At 44.8% G+C, this 26,852-nt stretch overlaps 1 protein-coding gene across 8 annotated transcripts in view; it reads left to right on the forward strand.

The window, feature by feature from the left end:
• The first annotated feature begins 1,643 nt into the window (after window positions 1-1,643).
• rgs12b (regulator of G protein signaling 12b) overlaps window positions 1,644-26,852 on the forward strand; it is a 40,308-nt gene continuing 15,099 nt past the window's right edge. For 7 of the 8 annotated variants that reach the window (XM_076728402.1, XM_076728407.1, XM_076728404.1 and 4 more), the window contains exons 1-5: window positions 2,201-2,244; window positions 2,907-4,232; window positions 4,400-4,639; window positions 5,448-6,431; window positions 10,144-10,263. In XM_076728402.1, coding sequence (XP_076584517.1) covers window positions 3,150-4,232; window positions 4,400-4,639; window positions 5,448-6,431; window positions 10,144-10,263 — 2,427 coding nt within the window. In that variant the 5' untranslated portion in view covers window positions 2,201-2,244; window positions 2,907-3,149. Of the gene's footprint in view, window positions 1,719-2,200; window positions 2,245-2,906; window positions 4,233-4,399; window positions 4,640-5,447; window positions 6,432-10,143; window positions 10,264-26,852 lie in introns of those variants that run through there. The other variant, XM_076728403.1, reaches the window with a different exon arrangement.

Consider the following 26,852-nt stretch of genomic DNA (forward strand, 5'->3'; position numbering starts at 1 on the left):
TCTTGTGTGATGTTTGTGAATTTGAGTCAGAAATTCAGCTGAACTACTGCAATGACAAAGCAGCAGAAGGTGTTTTTTTATGTGTGATATTACAATGTGCCCGACACACACGGGGTCCACTGCGTCTCCTCACACAATCAGCCTGTGAGGATGCAGCCGTTCAGTGTTCTGCCATGCTCTGCCTGGTCTACGCTGTCAGAACAAACAGCATCTCAAATGCCTGGAAATAAATAATAATGAAAACAAAAAGACAACAACTGGTCAAACTGAGCTGGGCATGATTCAGCGTGCTCATTTAAAGGTCCAGTTTTGCATTTGAAGCCTGTTGACAGCTCTTTGGCTACAACTCTGAGCTCTCACACGATGAAGTTTTTGTATTTTGCACAATTCCCTTTTACAAACTGTATGAAAGCATGTGTTGCTCTTGTTTTACAGCGCCCATTAAGATGGGTGGTTGATGATTAAAAGGTATTAACAAGATTAGCAGACTGCTGCCATATGGTTCAAGAAGCACTGAGCTGAAATCACCATGGCACAGGTATTAAGCAACTGTACATGGCAAGCACTTCATATGACTTTACAAAAGGTCGGTAACTCGTTCTTTGAACGGGTACGGGCATAAGACTCATGACACTGACATCATTTACCATGACATGACACCTGTCGTGGACATAAAGGAGTTTTTATGAATGTTTATGACTGTTGTCATTAGGTGTCGTTCTGTCATGTAACCCTCACCCCATTAAAATGACATAACTGGCCAAATGACACCTACTGACAGCAGTCGTAAACGTTCTTAAAGACTCCTTTATGTTCATGACAGGTGTCGTGTCAGTCTGATGCGGGCCTGGTTTATCGTGTGTAGCTGTATGATCTAAGCAGAGCACCTGACACATCATTTACAATACAAAGTCAAACTTTCTGTGCACATTACATAAAGCTGAACAGAAAAATGAACTCATGTCTCTGCGGTGTCTTAGATCTTATCTAGGCCTTGATGCAACTCCCAATTGCAAAATCTGAACCTTTTGAGGCTAGAAAATAGGTGAACACACAAACCAACAGAGATGCGTGTGTGTGTGTGTGTGTGTGTGTGTGTGTGTGTGTGTGTGTGTGTGTGTGTGTGTGTGGTGTAGCTGGTCTTCTCTCTGGTGTGTTCAGGTTCAGGTGTGCAGCGGATCCTGTAACACTCTGCACATTGTCTGCACATCAGAAATATGTTTAACACTCTCATATGCTGTCTTGGGTGGGGCTCCTCCTTGCTGCCCCCAGCTTGATGCTTTTCAAAGCCTTCAGTAGTGTTTGCTGTAGTTCACTTGAACAAAACAAAGCAAAACAAAAAACAAAACAAAACGACACATAGGACTCATTGTGGAGCTCTGGTCTCACTTCTCTCTCCCAGACAGACTATGATTGTATGATTACAGACAGTGTGGGCTCTATGAAGCGATTGACTTGTTAAATGTGTTTTTTCTTTTCTTGTCTTATTTAAACTGTTTGAAGTCCCCCCCCCCCCCGCCCCCCGTGCACCCCCCTCCGCTGTCCGCTCCCTGCACACCTCCCTCTCCTCCAGTCCTCCTCCTCCTCCTCTTAAGGCTACTTCGCCAGATGGTGCAGCCTTTTCTTTTGTTTACCCATCGTCCCTGAGTTTACCCAACTAACCTTAGCTACTAAACTATGGGAACTGGCCGAGCAGCGTCACCGTCGGACACCGACAAGTAAGTCATTAATTTATCTTTATCTCGCGCTAAGTGATCCCGCTAGATCAAACCGCTTTGTCGGACGGCTAAGAAAAGACCTGCATCCACCTTTTACTTCGCTAACCCTGCTTTACAACTCAGACGTAGTGCGGCCAGCTGTTGTCGTTTGCCGTGTGGCTGCATGATGGTGAAAGACAGACCGCCACTTGCACTCTGCTTCTACAACACTCCCAAAGATCACAGCAGCGGCCTCGGACGGCCACTCTTTGTCACACTGAGATTTGACACCTGTGGAAGACGCTACTGTTCTTTACTTTTATCTGTGATTTCTCAAGCTAACTTTTGTCAATTTGTCCGCATAACTGTTCGCTATCTGACTGACAACTCGGAAGACCAATGACAGGATATAAAAGTCTGTGTACACTGCCGTTTCCACAGTTACGGGCCGACATTCCACAGAACTGGAAATCGGGGGGCGGGACTATAGTTTAAGCATGGATGGATGCACATTTGAGCAGCAAGTAACGGCAAGAAACTTTTTATGGTAACTCCGGAGAACTGACGTTAAAAAAGCATGCACTTCTAAGAGTTCTGTGACAAACATAGTTTTTAATTTCTTTTAACAGCGACCTTCCTTACCAGCGCTAACGTGTAGCTTTACTAGCATGTACGGCTAACTAAGCTAACGGTATCGCGTCAGCTAACTTAACCTCAACTAGCGTTAATATTTTACTTACAGCTTCTTAGTGAAGTGTCTTGAACAAACTATCAGTAAAGAGTCGTTTAACACAAACCCAATGCGTTGATAAAAAAAACAAAACAAAAAGCGAATTCAAAAGTTCCCCTGAAGTTGTTGTTGTGGGCAGGGTCTGTTTAATTTTACCTGCATGCCTGCTAGGTGTTTGAAACGGATTTCCCATTGGACAGAGCAGCACAGACTCCACCCTGCACAGGTGTGGCTGCGTGTCGAGTGCCTCCCACTTAACATGTGCTATTAACAGTCAATATTACCACTAATAGTAATTATATGATATAATTATAGCTCTGCTTTGGCAGTTTGTACGATTTTAGAACCATATTGGGTCCTCATGCTGCCACATAGACCACACAGCCTCCATGTTTGGAGAAGAGAAACTCAGATTGGAGCAGCACACACATGTTCCACTGCTCTCATGTCTGACCTGGTTGTGTTTTCTTGTGCTGCAGGTAGCTGAGCTTGTGAATTGGGAAAGAGAGTGACACCAGGATGGGAATGCTACAGTAGCAAGGCTGTGCCAGAATTGAGGCCAAACTTTCACCCCTCTGCTGCATTTGGAACTGCTGCTCACTTTTTCGTAGCAGCTTGACAGCAGAGCAGTTAGAAAGGAAGACACACACTGGATATGTCCCGTGTTCCTGCGTGAGCGGAGCCCAGGGCCATGTGATGACTGACTGAAACTTACTGAATCAATGGACAAGAGGAAGTTCCCTGGCACAATGTTCAGGCAAGTAGATGCATCATCCAAAAGACGCCCTTGTGGTGGGAGTGGGCTGAACCTGCTGCAGCCTCCGCCACCCTCCTCCTCCTCTAACCAGCAGGGTCGTATCCGGGCGGTGGAGGTGGCGAGAGGAAGAACGGGGTACGGCTTCACACTGTCAGGCCAAAGTCCATGTGTCCTCAGCTGCATCCTGAAGGGGAGCCCTGCAGACTATGTGGGTTTGCGCTCAGGAGACTTTATCCTGTCCGTCAACGACATCAATGTCTCCAAGGCGTCCCATGAAGACGTGGTCAAACTGATTGGACGCTGCTCTGGAGTCTTGAAACTGGTCATCGCTGAGGGAGAACGTCACAGGCGGCACCATCACCACCAACGCACTGCTGGAAGTCGTCACCATAGTAGCAACACAATGGCAGCATCTTACCTGGACTCCTGCTCTAGTGATGATGAGTTGGATGGTTTCTATGACAACAGCGTTAACAACAACAATAACAGCAGGTCGGGCGGTGGAGCCCGTGGGGGATGGTACAAACCCAAACTGGATTCTAAGCAGCTGGGCATCAACAGGGCAGAGAAAGTTGTGGCAGAGCTGCAGTCTGGAGGCATTTTTAATATGATCTTTGAGAACTCCAGCCACTCCTCCAGCAGCTCAGACAAGGACAGGCCTGGGGTTAGCTCTTCGTCGAAGCCACGTCCGCTATCTGATCCAGAGTTCCCTCCGTATCGGAACTCCTCCCGATCCCAGAGCAACCCCAACCTGCTCTCAGAGGAGGAGATGGCCCAAGTTCTGAATGATGACTCAGTCTTCCTGGACTCAGATTTCCGTCATCTCCACCTTCACCAGCATGAAGACTTGGATGTGGGAGACGGGGGTGACTTGGTCCTAGAGCCCAGCGAGGGAATCCTCAATGTGGGCATGATTGTTGGCTATCTGGGCTCCATCGAGCTGGCCTCCATAGGGACAAGCTTAGAGAATGACAGCCTGCAAGCCATCAGATGCAGCATGAGGCGCCTCCGGGCTGAGCAAAAGATCCATTCACTGGTCCTCATGAAGGTGCGATGATAACCGTCTGATTGTTAGCTATACACTTAAAGTGCTGCAACAGAAAAATTATTAGTGTGATTATTTCATAAAACGAAGTGTATCAACATGGAAAGTCTGTCATGTTATTGTTAATGATGCCTGGTAACTGTGATTGTCTCATTACTATATCCGACCAGGTCATGCATGACAGCGTGCGCCTGTGCAGTGATAGAGGTCAGGTTCTGGCCACCTATCCTGCAGAGAAACTAGCCTTCAGTGCCTGTTGTCCCGATGACCGGCGATTCTTCGGACTGGTCACGATGCAGGCCACTGACGACCATGACGATTGTCACTTCAGCAATGGACGAGATGAAGAGGGCGGTTTGAGGACTTCCTGTCATGTGTTCATTGTGGATCCAGAACTCTGTCACCACCAGGTATGAATAGAGATGGTGATGAGATACACTAAGGATTACAAGTCACATTAAAAAGGAGATAACTCCATTTATCACAATATTACTTATTTATTTTGTGTGTGCAGATACACTGTATACATAGGCTGTTCCTCTTTGGGTGTTTTATTTTACACTGTTTTGCCAGTAACAGCTTGGAATCCCAAACACAAAAACAAATACTGGGGCCAAGTGCTCAATCAGGCTCTGGTGCTCTTTAAGATAAGAAACTGATCACATAAAAAAAGATGTACTTCAGCCAGAACAAGAGGAAAAGCTAGTAAAAAAAAAAAAAAAAAAAGTCAGGCTTATTGGTTTAAGACTGTGACTGCTTTGGACCTCACAAGGTCTTCATCTGGGTGGGAATATTAGGAAAAGGGTCTCTGAATTGTTAACCCTTTTTCAGTAGTGGCTCCTAAACAATACCTCTTAAAAAAGGAATGTAAATATACTTTTATCTATTTAACTAAGTACTGTAAGCCATACATCCCAAATGTGACTGTTAAATATTGTCTTGATAAAAAGCAGCTGTAAATGACATTGACTGTAAATAAGTCTAAAATACTAAAATTATGATTTAAAGAGGAATAAATAAAGATTGACACTCAGCCTTCCTGTCAATGTCTGATTGTTTTATAGAAGAACTAGTTAATTTAATTTAGGGTCAGTAACACTATTCAGCCACAGTTATTTAATTAGATTATTATTCTCCTCTATGATTTCTCATTGAGAAAAAGTGACATATTGTAGAAAATCTCTCCCTATTGACTGACGCTGACTGTTGTTTCCCAAGGTGCATTCAGGTGTAGCTCGGAGGTTTGGCTTTGAGTGCACCCCTGACCCAGACACAGGAGGCTGCCTGGAATTCCCACCCAGCTCTCAGCCTCTCCTCCAGTTTGTCTCCGTCCTGTACCGGGACATGGGGGACAACATTGAGGGAGTCCGGGCCCGGGCCTTCCACGATCCAGACAATGACGCCCAGCAGAACCACAGCACCAGCAGCAACAGTGACAGTGGGATCGGAAACTTCTTACCAGAAGAGAAGAGCAACAGGGTGCTTTTGGTAGACCTCGGAGGTCCTCCTAACCACAACCACGCCTCTGGACCACGCCACTGGGACAGCCCACCCTCATCCCAGCAGGCCTGGAGCCCCACCTTAGGAGCCGCAGCCTCCCACCCACCTCCTCCTCCTCCGCCAGCTCTGAGAAATGGCCACTACCGTCACGAACCACACCTGGCTGACCTCCCTCACCCTCTCCCCTTGGCTCACCCTGATGTCCCTGGCAGGCACTCTCGAGGAGTCCACCCACACCACTACTCACCAGGGAAGCGGGGAGGAGCTGTGGGGGGAGGAGAGAAGAGAGGGGGTGGAGGAGTAGGAGTGGAGCAGCAGCGGTGGCTGCCAGTCCATGTTCTGAGAGACTGGCGTCAGCAGCACCACCACAGCCACCTCCAGGGCCTGAGCAGCGATCAGGAGTCCTACGCTGAATCTACCGACGGATGGTCATCAGCTAACTGCAGCACCCTGCCCCCACCCATGAATAAGATCCCGGCCGACCGCTACCGGGCCCCGCTGGCCCCTGGAGACCACCTGCCACCACCACCAGGGAGCCAGCCTCCTCCTCCTTCACATCCACAGTCACACACCCACCGGCTGGCTGTTCAGAAAGATGAGTGGGCTAAGAAGCTTTTTGGTGCTGGGGACAGGGAAAGAGCTGGAGCAGAGAGAAGTGAAAGAGAGAAGAAACGAGGGAATGCAAAGGAGGGAGAGAAAAAGGTAGGTTTTTGATACAGGTCTAAACATATCTGAATTATTTTTCTATTTGTTTTTTGATCTTGATCGCAAATTGTATTCATTTTTATTCAAAATCCAATAGATGGTCAGTCTTACTACAATCCTGCATTCAGCCAGTTTGGGTGCTTTTGGAAGAGTTGTGTTAAAACTGACCATGAGATGAGAAGCCCGGGCAGCAGGTAGCATCCCCCATCACACCCCCCTGCTGTGGAAATTTCCTCTGACTAGAGCGTGTCCAAGACTACAGTTTATTGAGGCTATAAATCCATCTGTGTTCATCCCACTGCTCTCCATTGCATTCTCACCCTCTCCTTTATGAGACCTAGCATTTAACCCATTCAGCGCTCGCGTGAAGTTTCTTTCTCACTCAGGTGTAAAACTTTCCAGCGGTTTTGAAAGCAGCGAGGAACCCTGTTCACCCCACCAAACATCCCTGTACTGTGCTGCAGAGTGCGAGCGCCCCAGCTGGCACTCTCCCCAGACTTGCATGTGGATTGATAAGTTATTTATCCCCACTGCTCCAGTATCAGATCATGTATTATGCACCAGCTAGGCATCTGCCTTCACCTGAAAACCACCTGTTTCCCACCGTAATGAGACTCACTACAATAGCAGAGCAGACTTCAGACTGGTTTCAGTGGAGTACATGCGACTTGTTTGTTTGATTTACTTTACTCAAAGTATTTTTGCTCACATTTTAATATTACAGAGATTCAAGCAACATGGTTACATTAGTAGTGTAACCAGTGAACGGTAAATGAAAACTATCCAACTATTCCAGTTAAGATTAAGCTACACTTGAATACATCGGCTGCATTATATTGTGAGAATACATTTCCTTTGCATTGAGATACAACACATTAGTGACGGCCTGTTTATTTTTTCCAGACAATAGAAAGGAAGAGATACAGGCAGAGGGTGAAAGAAATATCCAGCCTGACTGGATTCCTTCTGCATTAACCTCTCTGCTGCCCGTCTGGTGAAATGCTCGTACAGAATCCTAAGAAGTATGAAGGAAACAGCTGCATTGCCTCCGACTGCATTTACATATTTGAAAGCTACCGGCGTTAGACTCTTGTTTCCTTAATACTAGAGGAGACTGGTGCTTCCCCCAGCAAAATTATTGGTGGACAGGGTCCCGGGGACCCCCAGGGGACAATCGGAGGAAGTGTTTACAAGGCCAGGGCCAGGGTAGAGGCTGACAGTGACAGGAAGATGGATGTTAACCCCTCTGAGCAATGACCTCTCACTACAGAGCTCTGGAGGCTGTGGCTGTCATGGTAAGCCGTGATTAGTTCAACTAAAATGTGGATTTTGCTGGAACAAATGTAGCTCTGCTGTGTCGATGTAGTAGTTCTTCTGTCTTTCATAAACAAACCTTTATTATAAGCGTATAGGTATTAGGACTGGTTATCTATAGTATATATATGTGACACAGTGTATTATGCATTGCCCTTAATTGATTTTTAGTTTTTGCCACATGGCGGCACTGTTTCACTGTCTAAACCTCCAGAAGCGTCGTGCACGATGAGTGTCCTTGGGAAACAAATTTTCATTAACAAAAGCTTTAAATCCATTGTTTTGTACCTGAAGTTCATCTGTCCTCAGAACATAGACATGGGTTTGGTCTCCTTGCATGACAGGAATCTGAAAATCTTTTTAGAATCAAGGTCTTTGAAGATACTGAATACACACAAACAGGCCGTTGAAGGAGCTGATTCTTGAGAAGTGACGCAGTGATTGTTATGATTTTTCTGTTTATTGTAAAATCTAAGAGATAACCGTTCAAGTATGGCGGGTGTGTGTCTGTGTGTGTGTGAGGGAGAGAGGGGGGAGAGAGAGAAGGGGGACAAGATCAGCTGCAGAGATAAGAGCTGGGAGGTTTCTACTAAAATGTCATGTTTTTCAGAAAAAGCTCTGGTGCAGCCACACCCGAAACAACCGCAGCGCTGCTGAGTCAGATCACTACTTTATCATTTCCCTCTTCATCCAAATCTCAGCTTCTCTTAAAAAACCTTTTTTTTTAAGGCTTTTTCTTCATCGCCATCACAAATCAGATTTGTTTTAAATCGACCAGGTAATGCAGGGGGTCATTGACGTTTGTGTCCACATATGTAACTGAGCGACCAGATTTGTTTTATGTGACTAACACACACACACGCACACACGCGGGGTTGACTCAGTATCCAGGCAACACCACTGGTCATCTCCTGATGAAATGCCGTCAAGACCTGCTCCTAATCAGCCGGTCAGATTCAACATGTGTCACAGTTCTGGCTCTGGAGACTGTCAGCACTGATTACTCATTGGTCAGCTGGGGGCGTCTCATACATGCACTCTCCTACAGGAGACTGGAGAAATGCCTCTGGTGAGAGGAGAGAAGGGAGCAGAATGTTTCTGCTGTTCTCTAAAGATGAAGGGAAAACAGTTTTAATGTCATTACACTTAGTGGGTTTCCATCGTAGTAGACCATACAACGTTACTATACCATCTTGAATATTCTTTTTATATACTATTCCAATTAAATGGAAGTGAAGTGAACACGATGATAAAACCAGCTCGACCATATAATGCAATTCAGTGCAAGGACGCAACATACTGCTTCCTCACCATAAGCGTTGTCAGTGTGTGTGTGTGTGTCTCTGCTCTAGCTGTGGTTGAGGGGTTGTCTGAAGTGCAATCTGGTACTGCGGGCAAAATCACAGGACTGAATATGCATGCCTTGAACATGTGGAATTTAACATTTAAGTGGAAAAAAAATAAACCCATCTCAAACAGACATGCGTGAGTAAGCTTCAGGCACAGCTGCACAGTTGTATGCAAGCATTCATGTCTGTACGTACACACATGAATGCTTACATACAATAATAATAATAGATAACACAATATAGGTTCAAATAGTGTCATTATTGCCTGACTGTACTTACTTACATATTTTGATATTTGATAATGATATGTCACCTGTTACTTTTTTCTTTTTTCTTTTCTTTTTTGTAAACATGTAATGTTTTGTTAAAGATCCCATCTTGTCTTTTAATGAACTGTGAACCAGGATATCTACTGAAAGGGACATTTTACAGCTTTGTCAGTACTGTCTGGTGGACAAACTAAACAATGACTTTCAATGACCTCAAACATGTTTGGCATTCCTGTGCTGAAATCTGTTGTTACTTATAGGCAAACGTATAAATGTTCGCACTGATATATCTGCCATAAGCTAATACTGGCCAATATATCGGTCATGCTAATTTCTGTTTTCAGTTGTTTATTTTCATGCCGTTGTTTACCTGCTTAGACAGAGAGCATGAGGAGAAGGATGCCATGTGATGTAAGACCTTGGCCGAACCAAGAAATCTGTAGATCCATGTTAAGCTTCTGGGACCACCAAGGAACCCAGCTCAAATGAGCTTTGTTTGCTCATTCAGTTCCACACATTCACTCCTGGGAGCTTCCCATAATAGTCTTCTGCTGTTCACACTGAGTGTGGAAAGAGGTGCCTTGTTCAGTGGAAGCTCACTAGTAGCTGCTTAAGGAGGGTAGACACTCACTGTCCCCACCTGGTCGAGGGATTAGAACCAGCAACCTCATCACCGGTCTTTTAGACTACTGCAGCTCCTGCCTGTAGCTGTGTGTGCTGCGGTTGTGTATTACATCAAGCATGTGAACTGAGCATTTGTATGTTTTCTCTCGTCAGGGTGGTCGGTTCCGTGGTCTGACCATGGGCTTCCCTCCTCTCCCCCAGCGCTCCTCGGTCAGACGCTCCTTTGGACGCTCCAAACGTATCAGCCTGGCCCGCTCTCTGGACGACCTGGAGGTAGGAGCGTATGTCTGCACACATACTAACACACACACACACTCACACACACACACTCACACACACACACACAGTCTAGTATAGCATATGTAGTACTTTCATCTGCCAGCAAGTGTTGAGTGTTGCTGCAGTGCTCGAGCTGATTCTGACCTCTGTGTTATTGTCACATTTGAGACACACGTGCACCACCCATCTCTAATTATAGCAACTCATGCGCATCATACAGGCTCACATGTCGAGCCCTCTTCTCGCATCACCGTGGCAACATACACACAGACAAGGACAGAGCTATTGCATATCTACAGCCAATACACATTTACAAACTGGTATTTGTGGATTTGGACTAAGATTGCCGTACAGCTTGACGGCAGGCGTTACTTAACATTAGCTGAGCTTACTGTTTGACATCTGCAGCCATACCTTTAGGTGTAGAAGTGCTGCATATTGTGCTGACTGGATGGAGCGTGCATTCACTGTTGCGAGAATTAGACTTGCGCTCCTTTTTAGCTGCAAGAAATGACCCAGCATCCAGTCATTTGAGAGCCATGAGTTTTGTCTAACAATATGCCTATTTAGTTCTGCTTAACAACATTTTCTGAGAAAGTCTGCCGCAGCGGCTGTAGTACCCATGCAGGAGCAATATACAAGACTGCTGTCATGGCTACCACTGTAAATGCCCTTGAGATAAAGCCCAGGTTTGCTGGTGATATTAACTTTAAATGTGTCGGGATTTACATGCTTGATGTTCCCTTTCCAGCAGCTAATTTATTTTATTTTAAAGTGAGTGAAAAACAGGTTTATATCAATGATAGGATAATACTGCACTTTAAAGCTAAAGTACAACATGCTGAGTGTTACTCTCATAATGGCCTATGTGTGTGTGTGTGTGTGTGTGTGTGTGTGTGTGTGTGTGTGTGTGTGTGTGTGTGAAGGTTGGTGAGTCCTACTGTCTGTGAGCTGGATTCATAACAGCAGTTTTGGTCCTCAGATAGAGATCAGAAGAAAGCTAAATGTTTCCGCTGTTTAGTGGCTACTGAGGCACCCTGGGACCAGATAAGCAGGTCCCACACTGTCGCTTCAGTAGTGGATTTTTTTTTTTAATGTTCATTTTTGGCATTTTTCCTTTACAGGACAGCACAGTAGAGAGAGACAGGAAATATGGGGAGAGAGGGAGCGAAGCTTGGAATTACCAGCTCGATTCAAACTGGAGATGTTGCGTCTTAAAGTAATGGGCCCAAAACTATTTTAATTACAGTTAAAGCTGCTGTGTGTAGTTTTCACTTGGAGCCTCAAATTATCTTTCCTGCCCTCAAATTCCCACTGTCGTTTGGTTTCACCTCAAACTGAAATTATTTTTATACAATTCTGTTCAGTTTCTTTTAATCATGAAACAAATAAAAACGAAAACAAATGATCATCAGGTGATAATATCAGAAGCACCAGTGCATTTTTGCAGACATTTGAACAGTCCACCATTTTGTGGGCTGTTCAAATGTGGCAAAGCATCCCATGGCAGGGTTTCTCTCTGTTTTTCTTTCTCCTCCTCACCCCTGCAACCCTCCATCCCCATCTATTCTACCTTTTTCTTCCGGTCGTTAGGCCTTTTTCTCTTGCTGCACATGCGGTAATGTCCACAAACAGAGAGGGCTTTGTGTTGTTGGGGGAGGAAGAGAGAGAGATTGGTGTGTTTGTGTGTGTGTGTGTGTGTGTGTGTGTGTGTGTGTGTGTGTGTGTGTGTGTTCGTGTGGTGATGGTGGTGGGGGGGTAATGGGGTTCGAAGTGTTATCCTGCACTTCTAATGAGCCCTGATGAGCAACAAGCTGACATTCTCCTCGTTAGTGAGGCCTCAACACAAAAGCACATGCACTATATGGACACACACACACACACACACACACACACACACACAGGATAGATACACACACATATATCCATGAAGTGCCGTGCATGCACATACACAACCTAACCCTAAATCAGTAACACACAAACATAGTGATGCACATAAGCATGATTGCACCGTAATTGCATGCACACACACACACACACTCACACACACACACACACACACGTACACACACACAGTCAGCCATCTTCTTAGCTGTGCCATTTAAGCTGCTCCCGCAGCTTTCAGACTTCATGCTGTAGTTGAAGTGTGTGTGAGTGCACATGTGCGTGCGCAGTACTGTATGTACATGTATATATACGTATGTGCAAGTCTGGCGGAGCTTGAGGCTTTGAATTTATCTTGTGATGGGTGTGAGTGTACAGATGAACCCTTACACACTCGAACACACACAAACAAAAAAAACAAATAGACAACGTCTTATAACAGCAGTGAGGGGAAGGAAGCCAGACTGTACATGTGTTCTGTAACTGTCTGATGAACTTTTTTGCCATGTGTGTTTCCAGTGCTGTGTATGCACGCAGGCTAACGGACACAGGGTTAAAAAAAAAATACATGTGCTCTGTGTTTGAAAGCACTGATGTTGAAAACCACAGAGAGCTATTTTAGAGACAACCGTCAACAAGATGAAAAACAGCCCCACATGCAGCTAATGGAATTAACCATTTCAAAGGACACAAACTCAAGTGGTCGTCCACAGTTGAATTCTGAACAGCGAGGTGATTGTGGCTGCAATTGGTCGCACATGTGTAAGCTATTTCCAAGAGACTGTAAGACTGATGAATACAGTCATCCACAAATAATCATTCAGATGTTGAATGCACAAATACAAGTACCAAACAACACAACAGGATGCCCGCTCCCGTTTCCTCCATGAGTGGCAACAGAACTGATAGATGGATGAGGTTTCTCTCCACTGGAGACCAGGTGTTTGTGGGAGAGACAATTCCAACGAGATCTCTGCAGCACAACCAAGATGTTCTAACAGTGCAGGCAGTGCTCTCTATATATTTTATCTGGCTATCCAATTTTCCACTTTCTGACAAAGGAACAGTTTTATTTTGTTTGGAGCCAAGCTGTAAGACATGTGGATGGATGCTGCACTTACTGTAATGGGTGAGAATTTGATATATTCACAATTTCTTGGGAGCTTCCGCTGTTGCTGCAACATTTTGCTAATTTGACAAACAAGTAAAAAAAAACAGAAGGTTGACTGTGCACATAACAAGTGTGTGCGTGTGCATGCAGCACACACTGCTGGGTTGGATGAAAAACCAGTACCGAAGTTCAGCTCAATACATAATTCGTAGACAAGAAGTGAGAAAGTGATGCTGAAGAAAAGCCTCTGCATGCTTATACTTATTCTAAACTAATAAACTTGGTGAACACTGTTCAAGTTCATTTCAGTTTTGACTGCAGCAGAGAGCTGTGACAGCTGAGGTGCAGAATGTTAATTCACAATAGGAATATATTTACACAATCAGTGAAGTTGAGGTCAAACATTAAGCACTGTTTTCAATTGAGTATATATCAAAAAGGATTACCAAATGACCACATTGTGTTTACAGAGTCACAATGTGGGGACTCACCTTCCTTATGGGGACAAAATGCAGGTAAACCATTACTTTTTGTGTGCGACTTTTCCAAGAGCTAATTGCTTTAGCTGTTGGCTTCTTCCCCACTGACACATGCAGTCTGTTCTTGCATGGGGAAGGGTGGAACTCTAAAGTGACCTTACACACAGACACGCGTCACGGCCCGAACCCAAAGACATGCACCCGACTGCTCTGAGGTCAGATCACCTTAAAACAGTATTTCAGCTTTGTTGAAACATTTTCGGTTTTTGCAAGATGCGTCAGCAGTGTGCTATAATGTTCACATTACTCATTAGAATAATTTTCCCACAGCTTCCATTATAATTATATTAAAAAGGGTCGGGAAAATCTTCTATCTTCCTATCTTAAGTGTTAATTCTAATAGTCACACATGCGTATGTACGTTGAAAACATTGCTGGTCAGTGTGATTATTCCTCCTGTCTGTACTTGCTATTAATAGATCATTTACCAATAGAAAAATGGGAGACGAAATCCACAGTCCTTGGTCTGTCCAAAAAAGCATTTTAAAGTTCAGCTGAAGCTAATATGTGGCTTCAAAAGGCCAAGTTGGTCAAAACAAGTCTTCCTCTAAAGTCTCGGTAATGTTAGCGCAAAGTTCCCTCTTTCTGTTTCCACAGACAGTGTTTCCTTTTTGAGTCGCAGGCGAGGCACAGCACGTAAATTGTGAACTAAAAAGACTTTTGCAATGCATTTTTGCACAGAATGAGGACTGTGTCCTCCATCGCTTCCCTTATAGCATTGGGAGGCCTCGTCTTCATGGCAAGTATGGACAGAGGACATTATAGCAGACGGTGGTGATAGGTAGTAGAATTTTCTGTATTAAAGCAGTAGACTAGCAATTTAGAATTGCACTTTCAGAAAGTCTGGGGACATGTGAGCCTGTCTGGATATTAGTCAAGCTTCAAAAACACTGGATCCAACAATTCCCACAATGCAACTCAGTAGCATCTTTCATGAGGCCCAATGCAGGATTACTGTCAAAAAGTCTCATGCCCAGTCCCACATAAACACACAGTATGTCATTTCTGCTCTCTGTCTCTCAAGGAAAGCTGTAATGAGATGTGATTTGATGTAGTATTGTGGGATCATGAGGCTTATTGTGCTCCTTGGACTTCCTTCCTCACTCTCTGACGTATCATCTGGTGTTTCCTGTGTTTCCCTGCAAGTTATAGCAATTAATAAAGTTTGTCCATAGTTATCCCGAGCTCTCCTGATTCCGGTACATTATTCTGCGCTAACAGCACTTGAATATTTAGCGAGTACTTCAGAATACTTTCCAAAGTCGTTTCAACGTGACATGCTGATGAGCCGTGTTGTGAAAAACGTTATGTTCCTGTGGGCTGACTTTGAATGCTGTTGCCTTCCGACTGTATAATGCTCCCGTGGTTATTTCTCAGTGCTGAGTGGTGCTTCACCCGCTTTCCTCACCCCTAGGCCAAGTGGAGGACGGGCAGGAGGGGTGTGTGTGTGTGTGTGGGAGGGGGTGTTCGGGTGAGTACCTCCACAGTGTGTCAAGGCAAGTTGAGGAATGCAAGTACTTCTTAGCTCAGTTGTACACAGCCTAATCGCTGCTACAGATATCAATCCTTGCTGTCAGCTGGAGGATCTCCATGTTTTCTCTACATATCTCTTCCACTGTCTTCCAGTCTGCTCTGCCTCCCCCCACCCACCCATCATGAATGTCAGTTTACTCTCTGTGCTCCAGATATGCATGGGGCATACTAAGCAGATGACAGAAGAGCTCTGAGGGTAACACATTCAACTCAGCGCCAGTTTTATATGGGGGTGTGTTCCTTAATGGCAAGGGGTCTCCCTCTGCAGCCGTGCCTCCGCATTCGTCCAAGTGCGTGTGTGTATGTGTGCGTCTCTCAGCCCACAGCAGTGTGGGTGGAATAGAAATTACACAAGGGTGGGTGGAAAAGCGGAGAAAGAGGAGGGGGTGAGCTGAGAGGCAGGGCGAGGGAGAGACGATAGAGGAGGAGGAGGAGGAGGAGGAGGGGGGATGAGAGAGAGGGCGAGAGGGAAGGGGAATCTAGCGACAGCAGCATTCTGTAGCGGTTTGGGCATTTGAAAGCCATCAAGCTTTGCCGCTTCGTGTCTCTGCGCGCACACACACACATACACATACACACACACTCACACTCACACACACACACACACATACACACACATACACATATTCAACAGCTGATGACAATGAGTACTGAGGGAAGGTCTCTCATGCAGTGCTGAGGATTACTTGTCTCTTCCTTCATGGAGCAGCAAACTTTGAGTGTGGACTCTGAAACAGCCGCTGATCCAGTGAGTTAATGAGCTGTGTGTGTGTGTGTGTGTGTGTGCGTGCGTGTGCGTGTGTGTGTGTCTGTGCATGCGTGTGTGTGTGTGCTGGTGGGAATCTGTGTTTGTGTGTGCATTTGTGTTCTCTGTATTTGATGCAGCCTGTATATGATCCCTCTGGTGACTCCCTTGCTTCGGTCACAAATAGCTGTGCTACACCATGGTGACTGTTTTAGACCCACGTTGCTGACGTAGCTGATAGCTAAAGGAATAATACAAATGGATTTCTTGTCTGCTTCAATTTAAACCCCTGTGAAGCTTTCTGTAGAAATGTATAATGTATGTATGTGTGTGAACAGAGCCTCCTGTTTATCGCTCGGCCCTCTTTTTTTTCTCCTGTTACTTTGACGCTGTCAATTCACGCTAATCAGGCAATACACATTTATTTGTGCTTAAAATGAATGAAATGTCCTGAAACTTTTTGCTGGGGCCTATTTTTGGAATGACAGATCATGTGACATGTGCAGACCAATCATCAGGGTTTTTTCTGGCTCGCTTAAGTTAAAGGGAAACCTGTTGATTCTTGGATCTGCTATTGAGATATCACCATGCCAAGTAGCTGGTGTGTGTCTAATTGCACTGTAAAATCACTTATATAAATATCTGTCAGGCTAAATGTGTAGATGTGTTTAGTGCTGGTATATATAGTACTAAATGCAGTGAGGTCACGGTATCCAAATATTGTATTTATGTAGTCTAATAGCTCAGTAGCTATGTGTGTGTGTGCGTGTGTGTCTGTGTGCGTATGTGCGTATGCAGTTCTGAGTGAAGGGTTTTTGACACTGTGGTGGAAAGCAGCACAGGACATTATTTCACTAAACACAACAGTGAGAAAAGAGCAGCCTGCAAGCCCTCTGACCCAGCACACACACGCACGCGCATGCACTCACACACACACACACACACACACACACACACACATAAAAAACAAATTCACATACCAAAAAAAGCAAATAAGCATAAAGATAAGAAGCTGCACACACATTTCTTCTTCTATGTGTGTGTATTCTTACTTTGTGTGTTCCTCGTGATATCCCCTGGGAGCAGAGTGCGTTGGGGAAGGGAAATCAGATGATGAGACAGGATCAACGCTCCTCCTGTACACGAAACACCTCAGGAGGCCAGGCCAGGAGTCACATCAGACGTAGCTCCAGTTTCAAATAAACAGAAGTGCTTCTTTTTATCTTCATCAAGTGCCAGATGGGCGCAGTTTACCACATCAGCACAATCAAACGGTGTCATGTGATAAGTCAGTCGCAGCACTGTGTATTAACTTAAAAAGTGTCGACAAAATAAGAAAAAAGAGCTCACCAGTTTGAGGCTGTAGTCTGCAGCAGCTGTGAAGCAAATATCCTGTCAAGTGTTTTTCATTGAGTCTGTTGGTGGAGGTCTGCTTTTCACCACTGTTCCTCTTTACTGATGCAGTTTTCCTGTTTGGCATGAGTCACCATGATTTTGACTATTTCTCCTCATTCTGTTTTTGACAGATGCACCAGCAACTACAGTAAATCACAACTTTTAAAATGCAACACATGCAGGTCTTCTTCAGTTGAATACTGAGGAAGGTGTCATCTTTAATGGAGATCTGACAGTTTTATGAGAGAGTTTGCGTGTGTGTGTGTGTGTGTGTGTGTGTGTGTGTGTGTGTGTGTGTGTGTGCGCGTGCGCATGTGTACGACTTCAAATTCAAGACCAGTTAATTGAGGACAGCTGTGGCACTTTGGGACAAAAGCTGTGTCCAAGTTGGAAAACAGCTGACTTTTGGATCGGTGGTTATGGTTATGGTTAGTGTAAGTCTTAGTCGTGGTTATGTTTCGGGTCAGTCTCCAGGAAATGTGATGTAATACTATGTAATTTCCTCAAAAGTAACCCAAGTAAATTCGTCTGCTCTCAGCTGTTGGCCTGTCTAGTGATGCTTACATGCAGTGTGGATCATGGAACAGGCTGATTGTCTTACGTGGTACCATAGCAGTAAAAGAAAATGATCTAAAGAAGCCAAAAGTTTCTCCCTGCTCTGATTTCTTCGGTGCCTCACCTCCATCGTGGCAGCAGAGGGCAATGTTGAGTTTTGTTAAATTACAGTGTTCGTGTGCAAGAAAGAGAAAAAGAGACACAGAGCAATGATAAAATGTGCTTCCTTGACAGCTTGTTTGGAAGTGAGCTAATACACGCCCTTCATTTTCATGTATTTGTCAATTAACTGTTGGTTCAAACCATTAAGGAAAACCACCTGTTGATTCCTCCTGTGTTGCTGTGCCTTCCTCTCACATACTTCATTTAACGCCTTGTTTCCAGTTCCCTTTATTTATTATATTAAAGTTCGAACTTTTGAAATGTTTCTCGTTATTGGAATGATTTAAAAGAAAAAAAGAAAGAAAAGAAAAAAAAAAAAGAAATTGAAAACCCTGTCATATCCAGGGTTTAGACAGGATGATTAAGGTAAGGTTGGGCAGTATGCTGATACAATGACCTCATAGGAATGTTAATTGTTGGGAAATTTTACTGAACTCTTAATGGCAAGTTAGCTAAGCCTTTTATCTCTGCTTGTGTTTGTCCATGGCGGGCGATGTTGCATATCAGTGAGCAGGACTACTTTATGGCAATATTGGATTTACAGGAGTTCTGTATCAATGTAATGAAGCCCCTCTATTTGATAGGTCTATAAAAACTTTACAAGCGGGATCTCCAGAAAATTTACCAAATCAACGCTCAGAGGTTAGAAATAACTAACAGGTACATGATACTAATGGATCCATTGGGAATATATGTGGTTAACTTAACATGCACATTTTAGCCATGTACATAAAAGTCGTTAAAAAACAGTGTTACAGAAATACACTCCAGAAGCACAACATTTACTCTTTATCAACTTTTATCATGTGTCATGCATGCGTGCGTGCACACAAGAGTCATCTAATACACGCATACACACACATTAAAAGGAAACAGAGCTGCTTGACTAGACCAGAGGAACGAGGCTGAAGAGAGAAGTGAGATATGAGAAACCTCTTTTCTCCTCCTCTCCTCTGTCATCAGGATGTTGATTTTTAAATTTTGTCACATCCCTCTCATCCTGTATCGCTGCCTGGTCCTTCTCTCTGCCCCCCCCCCCCCCCCCCACCATTAGCTGTTTTGTGCTGATCTTGAGAGCAGGTTGCTCATACACCACTGACTGTTCTTCCTGGGCTGTCAAAGATGTGTCAAAGACCAGTGAGCTGTTCTAAAATTGAGAGCGTGAGATTTGAACAATGTCTTTTGAGTTGCTTTTGATAAAATCAGCTGAATCAGGCAAACTTGAAAGTTTTAAAACGGAGGACTCCACTGGGCGGACTCATTAGAATTAGAAGCTCTGGTAATTAGGGCTTTGGCAGGACCTTCAGCCTCAGTGTGTGTGTGTTAGTGGGGGGGCTTAGTGCTGGAGCCATCCCTGATGTTGCTACGATACAGAGACGTGGAAGGTTAACATTAACTTTAACAACAATATGGCACTGCGTTTTGAGCTCTGTGGCCTCAAATGGCCATTGTGTGCCAGTGAAAGTGTCTGTTTTAAGCCAGTAGTCATCAAAGTGACACTTTTCCATTCCAAATAATGGTGGAAAATAGAAGTGGACATAGCTCACATAGCTCTTAATGTTTACTGCTTTTCTAATGCTCTTTTAGAGGGTGCAGCTAAGCTCTTTGATGTTTTTCATTCTTCTTGGACACAAAGACAAAAGACAGTTTTCAATAACTGGACTACTTTATATGCAATTGAAAAACATTTAGATTAACTGCAGCTTTGGAGGCTGGCAGTCACGCAAGCCAGCTCGCAGAGTGAAGACAAGTGGAAACACTCTTTGTTGTGGTTCGTAAGGAGTCTCTCACACATCAAACAATGCTGTGAAAATGTTTATCTGCGATGAAGAATATTTGTAATTGAAAATCCACAAGCATACACACACGCAGACGCACATGCACGTACTACTGGCCCAGAGTTCACCTCAGAGTCAGCTACTGTCTGCTGGACTCAGACCAGGTCAAATAGACATTTTTACCGGACGTGTTCTCCTGCCACTGTATAGTAAATACCAGTGAGTCATCGCAGTCAGAGACAGTGCAATCAATTAAAAAAACAGCCTGTGCAGGTAAAGGGAAAAGTGGTACAGAAACTCTTTTTTGCCAAAACAGGAAATTAGGGGGAGCTAGGTGTAGGCTCAAGGCCATGTGCACAAATTCAATTGCAGCCTTTGTTCGTGTGTGTGTGTGTGAGTGAGAGTGTGTGCATGTGCTGAAGTGGGCTGCTCTGTCCTGTGAAGTGCCTTTTGTTTGCTTCAGTTGACCTTTTAACAAACCTGCAGGAACTTCATTAATCTTTTGCAAGCCGACGCTAGAGAGTAAACTCTTTTTCTTCTTCTTCAGTCCTCTTCTCGTCTCCCTGTGCTTATAATATTTGACAAAATAAGGATGATTCATTTGTTAAATTGGTGAGACACATCCTGAGGTTCAATCACACCTAAACCAGCCTAACTGATTTGAACAGGGAGGAGTAGGAGGATGGGGGGGGGGGGGGGGGGGAGGTAAGGGCTATGCTGCAGTGTGATTGGCAGACTGACCTTTGTTCCCACCCCTTCTCTCTAACTGCTACCCGATGGGGGCGTGTCACTATGGAAACGGAGCCGTATGTGTGTGTGTGCGTGTGTGTGTGTGTGTGTGTGTGTCTGAGAGAGAATGGAACTTCCTAGTCAGTCTGTCAGCTTAGTGTGTGGAGGAGTGTGTGAGAAAGAGTGGGACAGAGATGTCATGTAGTGGGAGAGAATAGTAAAGTTACTTCATGCAACTTTAGCACATAGTTGAGGCTAATTCTTAGCTGAGTGTGTGACAGGCGTGCTGAGGCATGGCTCCATGCAAGTCAGCTGCCTGCATGAATTTCCTGCCCTAGATAGCTCCCGAAGACGCTCCGTCAGCGTTAGCGCACGTGTGTGTGTGTGTGTGTGTGTGTGTGTGTGAGAGTGTGACCGTTTTCATGTGTGTTTGTGTGGCTCAGATATGTAGATTGAGCCGTCGGTGTGTTTCCTCCTGTGTGAGAGGAGAGCAGGATGAGCCTGAGGAAGAGGCTCTCCTTCAAGCGGGTCTGGAACTTCAATACAGTGAGTAGTCTGCACACACACACACTTCCAGCTGGTCTGTATAGAGAGAGAGCTCGACTTGTCATCCTGTTTTATAGCAGGAGGAAGTGAATGGAAGTAGACTTTCTTATTTAGTCATGCTCATAGAAGCCAACTTAACTGACACTGGATTTGAAATATTCACATATAAGCTGAAGTGATTTTTGAGAAACAAACCAAAGTCTGGCTGTAATGCTGCCAAAGTGCCACGAGTGGAAAAACTCAGCAGCCACATCAGAAATTCAGCAGCATGTTTCCTGATATAGAATTTCTACCCCAGCTTTGGTTTTCCTTCTGTACAATTAATGACAGAAATCAGAGAAGGATGGAACGGGGAGAGGAAAAAGGGAGTGAGAATGTCATTTAGTGTAAGTGGCAGCGCATAACAGTGTTGTTGTGCTTACTGCAAGTGAGTAATACAGGGACAGATGGAGGAAAGAGGGTAGTGTTACCTTCAAAACACACAGGCGGAGAGAGGACTCCAGAACCATCAGACCATTCTGAGAGGGAGGGGGCGTATAAGACAAACGGAGATGGATGAAGACAAAGTCAAAGACGGAGAGGACAGGGGCAGAGACACGAGCCAAAAGTTACAATGAACAAGCCATCCTGTCTGGTGTTTAAAGAAAGACAGGGTCGTGGAGGTAACAGGCTGGGTACGTGTGTGTAAAGGTGAGACAGAAGGAAAATGAAAGACTAACAAGAGTTTGAGACGGCTTTAGGCTGTTTCCCTTCCTTTCAAAGCCAGATGTGTTTTGGGTCTGAGTGGGAAAGAGAGAGAGGAAGAGAAACAGAGGCAGAGACGGCAGCCAGAGATCGAGACAAACGCGGTCAAAGACAGAAAGAGCTTCTTTTGTCTGGCCCCTGTGAGTCATATGGTGTGTACGTTTCACCTCAAAGGGTAGCCTCCTGTGTTTGTCTGTTAAAAAAAGTGAGAAAAAATCACACTGTAAGACGGTGGAAAGGTGATCTGACTAAGTTGTCTCGTCGGCAGCTCTGTGTGTGTGTGTGTGTGTGTGTGTGTGTGTGTGTGTGCTCAGACAGAGGTATTTGATCAAACCGTATTGTGTTTACATCATGTTCTCCCTCTTCTGTGTCTGTGTGCATTCAAGGCAAGGAGCCAAGTAAAGCAAACGTTTATCACCGGCTCAGCCTCTGAGTCACATCTCCTGTGTGGCTCTATTGTAGGGAAACAAACATTATCCACATTCTTTCCTTTCATAGAGAGTGGATATTGATTCCTGAATGCATCACAGGGATTTAGGCCTTAAGCCCAGAATTCCAGAGACGGTCACTGAGGATTTCACTTCGGAATTTTAAAAAAAAAAAAGGAAGTTTTGAAATGTTTTGTGGGGACGTTGAGATGGTGAACACACAGCGTCCATTGACACCAAGTTTGCTAATCACTGTATATTTATTTATTCATTTATTTAGTCAGAAAATCTTGATTAGACATGTTCAAATCTGGCTTCCTCGCAGGGTTTCGTGGCGAGCGCCGTCACCCACGCTCTCACCTGCGCAGCCTCATTTGACTCGCGTTTGGCTCGTTCAAACCTAATCAGCTTGTTCGCCTCATCCCATCCTCTCTGACTTAAGCTACGCTGAAGCTAAGCGGTTTCATGCTTGCCACTCCTGGCAGGGCGACCCCGGTCTTCTCAATGGCAGCCACTATTCACCTCATATTCAAAAGTAAACACACAGGCACGCACACATTGAGACTGTTGGCGCAACAGCTTCCTCCTCAGCTGGAAGCGTGTGTGCGTGCCCGTGTGTGTTTTGAGTGCCTGCAGTCGGGAAATCTCATTTTGAAGTCACCTTGGAAGGATAGTGTGTGTGTGTGTGTGTGTCAGTTGTTCGCTTATAGGTGTGGTCTCTCTTTAGTAATGCCAGTGTTCGCAGGCACAAGAGCAGACTTAGATTTGTTCAGTGTTCTTCCACACTTGAGTTCATATTCATCCCTCACTTACACACATGAGTGTTGGAGCTCATACCAAAGGTTGCAGTTCCAGCTCCAGTGATGGAGCCAGGAATAAGGTTCCTGTGGTCCAAACAGTCTTGTCTTTGTGTGTGTGAGTGCAAATGTTATCCCTGACAGTTTCTCCCACAGATGGACATTTTTCATTCAGCCCGTTAAGTGTTACTGGCTGCTCTGTGTCTCATCCTGTGAAACAGAACGTCTTTTTCCAGGAATCGCTGTCCACCTGGACGGGGAGCATTTCGGAAACTTGAGATTGTTTAAGGAGACTTTTACGGCTTCTAAAATATTAATATTATGATAATGGTGAGAACGCATGGCTGTAAATTGTACCCTGTGTTTTTGCCATAGTTTGAAATGGACGTCCAGGCTTCATAACAGATGATGTAAGCCACCCCTCTCCCACTAGTCACAGCTAATAAAGCACTTGGGACCTATGCACACAGTGGCCAACCACTGCATGCACACACACAAACACATGCATAAACACAACATGAACAAGCGCAGGCATGCGTCTACAAGGTGGCATTTTATGTTGAGGGAGCTGGAAGCAGGATGATGTAGGTGTACAAACATGTTTTGACCTGTGGACAAACACATCATCCAACAGGTTATTTTGTCTCTACTGATCAACAAGGTCATAATGCAATACAACACTAAGTTCCCTCTGACACCCCTATCAGTAAATCTCAAGATCCCGATGAGCCACATGTACCAGCAGTGATGGACTGGAAGTGAAAAATGGGCCTGGGTGTTTGATTCAGACCAGTGTGAGTCAGCTGTATGTATGGGTGTGAGAGTGATGTGTGTGTGTTCATTATTTTGTCCACAACATAACAAAGGTTTTCTCAGAACTCTGAAATGTGAAGTTCTTCTCAGACTTGAGTTTTGATTTTCTGAATTCAAGGATCTAATTGAGGACAAGTCAGCATCCACAGACTGACTGACAGAGTCAACTGGACCAGTTACAAACAGGGCATCAGATAAGATGTGACATATTTGAACATCTAGCATTAAGTGCGGAAAGGATTAGCTGATAAATCGAGTGACGTACCACCAACGACCAAACTCCTCAGTCATTTATCAAGCAAAAAGTTTCCAGCTTCTCATATGACAGCCAGACTTTGACTTTATGGACTGGAATACAATTCTGACCTAGAGCATCCAAAGTGAAAAAACACAGTAACAATAAACCAAACAATGTGGTTCTTGTTTGAATGTCACTGTGCCGACCTGAAACGGCATACCTCTGCAGTAACAGCTGTGCCTGAACACCTAAACCAAAAAACATCCCAATAGGGCCTTGTGATGCACATCAGCCCGATTTCCATCTTTGCAGTTGTTACTTATTGTATCAAAGGACCAAACTGCTGTTCTGCTTCATGGCTGAAAGATTGTACTGAAAATGCAGCGTTTATCTGCAGAGCAGCTTCTTACTCTTGATCTCTACCTCTTGATGTCTTTTGTTTTGCCCTAAAAATCAACAGAAATTTGGCCCGAACGTCCTCGTGTCATGCACCATCACAGCTAACTCTATCTGAGACCGTGAGAGTGGAAAACAAGTAATGTGTTGACATGTTAATTGATAAGAAGAAACCATTAGCTGCAGCTCTTTGTGGATTCACAAAATTCATAACCACACTCACATTCTGAGGTTTTGCTTTGAACTTTTGGTTTTTCCACTAACCGTCATCGTGGCCATCGGTCATGTGCTGCTGTGTTGCTTTTTTCTGCTGATTTTATCTGCATTTACTGCATGATGGGAACATAAAAGCCCCAGCAATACCAGTCAATGATCTGTAGACAATACTGGGGCTACGACATATGAGTGAAACCTTACTGCCGCTAACACCGAGGTAACATAGAGCTTGCTAAGTTTGAAAGCAATGGGGGCTGAAAGTAGCACACATGGGCTCATTGAAGTGGCAGGACTTTACTGTTGGGACTATATATTTGATATTATGATTGTCTATTACCAAGACATTTTCCAGCTGCATGCTTTTCTGCGGATAGGGGCTTTGGGAGACAAACTCAAGGAGGGAAAGTCTGGAAAACCCCAGTCATTCCCTGTGGGTTGTCAGGAATGACCAGGATCTGCCAGGAGAGGAGGGGGGGGGGGGGGGGGGGGGGGGCGCCACTGGAATGACAGAGGAAGGGTTGAAGGAGGGAGGGAGTGAAGAAGAGAAAGACTTGGTAATGAGGGATAGAGGGACAAAGAGTGGGATCAGCGACTAGGAGGTGAAAAACAAACAAAAGGAGGGAGATTGAAAATGGGTTAGAGGGGAGCACAGGCAGGAAAGGAGAGGAGAGGGAACTTGGGGCCTCGGCCAGGGATCAAACCGCTCCACCGCAGAGTACGTCTGGAAGTGATCACGCCGGAGCTGAATGAGGATAGGGGGTGAACACACACACGCATACACACATGCATACGTCCACAAACGCAAAAGAATGCGCCCTACATACGAGAGACATCTCAAACAGATGTTGGCCACATGCACGCATATACAAAATCCACTCAGCATGTCTGAACACACACATGAAACACGCACTCACATTAGAGACAGAATACACGCTGCCGAAATGTGAAATGTGCGCGACTCTAATTGGCGTAAGGATCGGGTAACCGGTTTCCACTGGTGAGGTTTCTGCCCCTGTCATTTTCTCTTGTCCTATGCGGTGGTTTGACCTCAATCAGCTGCTATAAAGTCTCATCAAATCTCTTTTCACGCGCCAGTGCCAACCTCTACTCTTCCAGGGACAGTCTGAAATAGCTAATCCCAGTGATTATGCTTGCTGTGCCATCTGGCTGGGACAGCCTGGCTCAAGTGAGGAAATGGCCAAGACGCACATGAATCAAACCAACACGTACAGTATGCTGCACCGGGAGGCTCAGCTCCATTAGATTGGAGTGGTTTCAAAGTGTACAATCTGAGTCAGGATAGTGCAGGATTTGTTATGAATTGACGATGATAGCTTTTTAAGAGTGGTTCATATTTTTGGAAAGTGACTGATTGGAGAGGGACAAAGAAAAGAAATCAGGTTATGGTGAAATAAACGACGTTTTTTTGGTCTGACCATCTGAACTGACTACACAGTGTGAAACCAGAGCAGAGACTACAGCTTTGTCCTTACAGTGTGAATGTGTCTGCCGACGGTTCAGCTGTGGAAACTGACTTATTTAAGTCTACTAGAAGCTTCTATTTTTATTGTTGCACCAGTTTCAGTTTTAGTCATGTTGTTGTTTCAAACACGAAGACATACTCTCACGAGTAATGATCTCGTCTTTCACCTGCTGTCACAGTAATATTTGTCCCCACTCTTCAGGCACAAGTTCTTGCCGAAGCTGCATCTATGTTGCAGTTGCCAATGAGAATCATGGTCACTGTATGATGTGTCAAATTTAGTACCTGATTCCTCAGAAATAAAGTTTAACCATTTCTGACCGATGACTGTATCATCAGCCCATAGAATCATCCAGGAGCCTCCCATGTTTATGTGTTGAGAGGTGTTGAGATCGTTGAACTTTCCAGATGTGCCAAAGAAAATACCTTCTGAACCAGCATATCTGCTCTCCAGAGGCTGCCTTCCATCATATGAGTAGGCATCAAGCCAG

Source organism: Chaetodon auriga, chromosome 4 (assembly GCF_051107435.1).
Source record: "Chaetodon auriga isolate fChaAug3 chromosome 4, fChaAug3.hap1, whole genome shotgun sequence".
In the NCBI taxonomy this organism is placed as follows: domain Eukaryota; kingdom Metazoa; phylum Chordata; class Actinopteri; order Chaetodontiformes; family Chaetodontidae; genus Chaetodon; species Chaetodon auriga.